We start from the raw sequence: 4,944 nt of genomic DNA, 5'->3' as shown, positions 1-4,944 counted from the left end.
AAAACTAGTAAAAGAAATTTCTACCAAACTAGTCTGGGTGTCTGGCGACCTACGAGCTGCCCCTTTTCTTGCTCAAAAACTCAGCCTCACTGTGCAGAGGGGGAACGCGGCCGGCGTCCTGGGAACAATGCCACAGGCTAATTTAGGGCTAGATCTATGATTTATATATTTTGTATCTGTTTCTTAATATAAAATGAAAATATAATTAATAATATATTAAAAAAAAAAAAAAAAGAATGCTGATTGTACTGAAAAAAAAAATGTGTCAAACAACTGTCAAAGACGTCTGAGACGTCAAAGCTCAATCGTCATTTAGTAGTGTTTATTTATTTATTTAGCCAAAATTTAAACTTATGCAAGTTCTGTACCGATTATTTTTTTCTTTAAATCGATATGGATTGTAATTCAACTTAAAACCACAACTTACGAAACCTTTACCTGATTCTAAACAATGTGAAAAGTGAAAGTATTACGTGGACCACTAACTGGCAATTTTTTCTTTAATTTTTCCATAATTTAACTCGAAAAATGGGTAAAACTAGTAAAGTAGTTATCTGCGGGATGAAAGGTGTCGGTAAAACTGCCGTTCTCGAGCAGTTGATATACGGAAATGTGAATTTAAAAACTTATTTCTATCCGACTATAGAGGATATTTATGTAGCGAATATCGAGACGGATCGCGGGACGAAGGAGCGAGTGTGTTTCTACGATACTGCGGGTCTTGAGCCACCGATTACAGGCGAGTTTAAAGGTTTTTACACGTTTTTGATTTGTATCTAATTGGAATCAGTGGCGGATTTGCAGTACTGGCCACCCCTTTCTCAGCACCCATCTATAGACTGCCGCCCCTACAATCTGGCCGCTCTAGGCCCGGGCCTACTGGGCCTAAGGGCAAATCCGCCACTGATTGGAATGTTTCATTATCTAAGGGTGGTGGTTATGGTACAACATGCATGAACATGAAGTCCAGAATTGTGTCTTGTATAGGGTCATTGCATCAGTTTAGTTTCCGTCCAATTGGCGTAGTTGCTACAGAATTGCGTATAATTTAAATATACGCCTATATGTATATTCAAGAAATGCGTATAATTTGAATATATACCTGCATATTCCAATGATATGCAATTCTTTGTAGCAACTACGCCAAGTGGACGGAAACAGGCACCGGAGGGTAAACTGCCGCAATGACCCTATTTCTTTTTGTTACATTTCCGGCTACATACATAGGGTGTTATTCATAAACGAGCTATAAGCCTCAATTAGCTATTAATCATTATTCAAAAATATCTGGAATATCATCACTAATATTATAAATTGTGAAAGTATCTATGTCTGTCTATTACCTCTTGTCGCTTCAACCACTGAACAAATTTAGATAAAATTTTGTATTGATATAGTTTGAGGTCCACTGAAGGACACAAGATATTTTTTATTAATCATCATTATGATTCCACACAGACAAAGTAGTAAGTAAAGAAAGAGTGGTAACTCCATACATCAGTTTTCTTACCAAAACGCGCGTTATTTCGTAGTCGACATCTAACGTCAAGTAGTAGAACTATCAGTACCGCTACTTGGGGTGCATTACATTTGTTATAATTACTTTTCATATAATATAGTTTGATATATCATTATTTTGAATAACGTAATAAATGACATACCTAATTAACGGTATACATAATGTTATTATTGGTATAATGGTTATAAGGTATCTTTACACTTTGTCTGACAATGTATATTTGTCATAATTATTACATACTCTAAAGCATATTATTTGTTATAATATAACAAGTGACATCACATAATTATTTGTGTGGCATAATAGTTACATGACATAAATGGGTTAGGTTAGGTTGGAATTGTGACTCCGCACAAACGAATAACCACCTAACAAAGGGAGGGTTAGGTTAGAACTTTGACCCTCCGTAGAATAAAATACTCTGGCAAAAAAGTGGTTTAGGTTAGGTTTGAACTGCGGCCCCCGCAGAACGAAAACCGTGAAAAAATTGGTTAGGTTAGGTTAGAATTAGAACTGCGACCTCCCTAGAATAAAATAGCTAGCAAAATCAGTAGGGCTGCGTACTAGTTATAAAAAGTATGAAAAATTTACGTTATCAGTAAATTAAATATGACAAAAAATGTTATACAATATATGTATTTATACTTGATAAAATTGTATGAAGTATTACGTTATACAAGAATATAATATAACAAAAATTCATTATAAATCATGTCTATATACTATTTGAAAATTATATTACATTAGGCATTATATCAATGACAGTTTAGATGAAATCACAATATAATAAAGGAAACGTATAATAAAAATTACATTATAACATATAATAATATATCAAATGGCGTTATAACAAATGTATGATAGTTTTTTTATAATTATATTAAACATTACACACCCCGCTACTTGACACCAGATGGCACAAGTGTCGCTACTGATGAAAAATGACTTACTAAAACAATTTACGACTAATATTAGAAGCAGAAGGAGTTGAAATTAGAGTTTCGAGTAATCAGGTTATTAAAGGATTAAAGGACAAATGTCGCAGTGCCGACGTAAGAAAAAGAACCAAAGTTAGAGACATCCTCACCCACATAGACTTGCAGAAATGGAGGTGGGCAGGCCACACAGTAAGGTGCAAGTACGCAAGTACGAAAAATGGAGCCAAAGAATCCTTATGTGGCACCCAAGAGACGGGTCAAGATCTAGAGGCTCACAACTCAAACGATGGGAGGATGAAATAATAACTACTGTAGGACCATTCTGGACAAGACTGGCCAGGCAGAGGAAATACTGGAAAGAGTTGGAGGAGGCCTTTGCCAACAGGCACACTGAACTACGAGACTTCATTTAAAAATCAATGCAAGCAAACAGTTCAAAGTTCAGAAGAAGAGGCTATACAAATACAAATACAAAAATCAGGTTATAATATTAGCTGAAAAGTGTTGAGCATTAGAGTTTTTGTTCGCCGCGACATCTATTGTCGACTAGCAGTACTGATATATTCAGCTACTTCACGCTAGATGTTGACTACGAAATAACGCGCGTTTTGGTATGAAAACTGTTGTGTGGAGTTACCACACTTTCTTTACTTATATTACTCTATGGTAGCAGGTAGAAGCTAGCAATAACTATATATGTATTTTATTGGGCATATAATTTGATTACAGGACCACCCCAATCCCCGACGCTGCAGCTGACAGCCAACCAGGTACTGCAACGGCACTACCTCGGCTTCGCAGAGGGCTACGTCATGGTGTACGACACGAACCGCCCCGAGTCGCTCGATGTGCTCATGTATCTGAAGAAGGATATCGATAGAAATAAGGATAAGAAAGAGGTTAGCATTATACTTGGTCAAACCAATTTGTCAGTCAGTAAGAACCAGGAAAACTATACTCAATATACTCATCCTTTTTTTTTGGGTGCTAGTACTATCAGACAAAGATAGTCTGATTCTCTCTGTATATGATTGAAATGAGACAGTCCTTTGACAAACTATAACTAAAAAAGTTTAGGTCGAATGTTGCTTAATATGTTGCGATTAGCCGGGTCCACGCAGAGCGCGAGGCAATTTCCTCGCGCACAAAACGGCCAGTGTAGACGTGCCTCGCGCGCGCCGCCTCCGGCGACGTTTCAGCATGTAGTTCCAAGTTCCAATACAAATTAAAGTCGGGTTGCAGTCTGTCTGTATCGGCCCTTAGGTATAATACCACTACGATTAGGTACGCAAGTTAACATTACATTTTAGTGTCAGCATAGAGAGAGAAATACCATGGTATAATAATATACTCCGCCTGGTACTCTCTTCCGACCACGTGACTGACACAAGCCTACGTCATCATACGACAGCGCTATATGATAATATGCGATAGCGCTATATAAAGTGGCAATGTTATTGTGATGTAGGCTTGTGTCACTCTGGGAAGAGAAGACTATGGAAAAATACATAGAGTGCTCACTCCATACATCAGTTTTAGTACCAAAATGACTATTATTTTCGTAGACGACATCTAGCATCTTGTAGCGGAATTATCAGTACTGCTACCAAAACTGATGAATGGAGTAAGCACTCTATTCTTACCATATTTCTCTATGGTGTCAGATAGCGAAATTTAAATAATATCTTTGCAGGTAGTAATGCTAGTAATAGGCAACCGCACAGGCCCGGACGATCCCAACAGCCTCGAGAACACCTGCTCCAAAGCGGCCAACTGGTGCTCGCGCGAGAAGCTCCGCCATTTTGAAGTCAACGCGATGGATCGGCCATCTTTGTATGAACCCTTCATATTTCTAACCTCAAAACTTAATCCGGTGCAGAATAAAACGGCTTTTCCACAGTTGAGTACGCTGAGTAAGTTGACGCAAAAGAATAATAGGAGTGATGCTATGTAACATTATATTTTTAATCTATGCCCATTTTGTTATCAGCCTTAGTGCGACATTTGGCCGTGTTACACTTAAGAGCAATGGAAACTAGTCACTTTATATGGAAGTTTGCATAGAAAGCAAGGATTCGTAACCAAGGATACTTGATGTGTCGCGTTACTGGCCTGAATTAGCTATGAATCGTCTTATGTCTTTATCTGTCATTTAGACATGTATTTCTAAGAAAGGGATAAAATATAATTTGACTAAATCAGGCCCGTAAATTTTTATTCATTGAAGGGGGTAAGGCTAAATCTGTTAATCAACTTTTGACAACGTATGATGACCAACCAACCAACCAACGTATGATACCATTGCCAATAGTTAAAATATAATCCATATTATGGACAAATTATTAATTTGTCACTACACGTATGTATATGTATGAAAGAATATTTGATAGAAAGTGACCTGTTTACATTGATCTTGAGTGGAATTATTTCATTTCACTAAGACGATGAGATTCTTTTTTTTATTATGTCTTAGTACATACTATAGAC

At 37.1% G+C, this 4,944-nt stretch overlaps 1 protein-coding gene across 1 annotated transcript; it reads left to right on the top strand.

Moving 5' to 3' along the window:
• The first annotated feature begins 290 nt into the window (after positions 1-290).
• Positions 291-4,537, top strand: LOC134800918 (NF-kappa-B inhibitor-interacting Ras-like protein). The gene is made up of 3 exons (XM_063773449.1): positions 291-751; positions 3,187-3,356; positions 4,151-4,537. The coding sequence occupies exons 1-3, from the start codon at positions 529-531 to the stop codon at positions 4,409-4,411; spliced, it is 654 nt and encodes a 217-aa protein (XP_063629519.1). The 5' UTR covers positions 291-528; the 3' UTR covers positions 4,412-4,537.
• Positions 4,538-4,944: the final 407 nt, after the last annotated feature.

This window comes from Cydia splendana, chromosome 20 (assembly GCF_910591565.1).
Source record: "Cydia splendana chromosome 20, ilCydSple1.2, whole genome shotgun sequence".
NCBI classification, from domain to species: domain Eukaryota; kingdom Metazoa; phylum Arthropoda; class Insecta; order Lepidoptera; family Tortricidae; genus Cydia; species Cydia splendana.
This window is presented reverse-complemented; position numbering and strand designations above follow the sequence as displayed.

Excerpts from the sequence above, each read along its gene's own strand:
- LOC134800918 (XM_063773449.1), top strand. The coding sequence starts at position 529 with ATGGGTAAAACTAGTAAAGTAGTTATCTGCGGGATGAAAGGTGTCGGT. Across the intron at positions 752-3,186 it reads GATTACAGGCGAGTTTAAAG|GACCACCCCAATCCCCGACG; the intron begins GTTTTTACACGT and ends ATTTGATTACAG. Across the intron at positions 3,357-4,150 it reads GAAATAAGGATAAGAAAGAG|GTAGTAATGCTAGTAATAGG; the intron begins GTTAGCATTATA and ends ATATCTTTGCAG.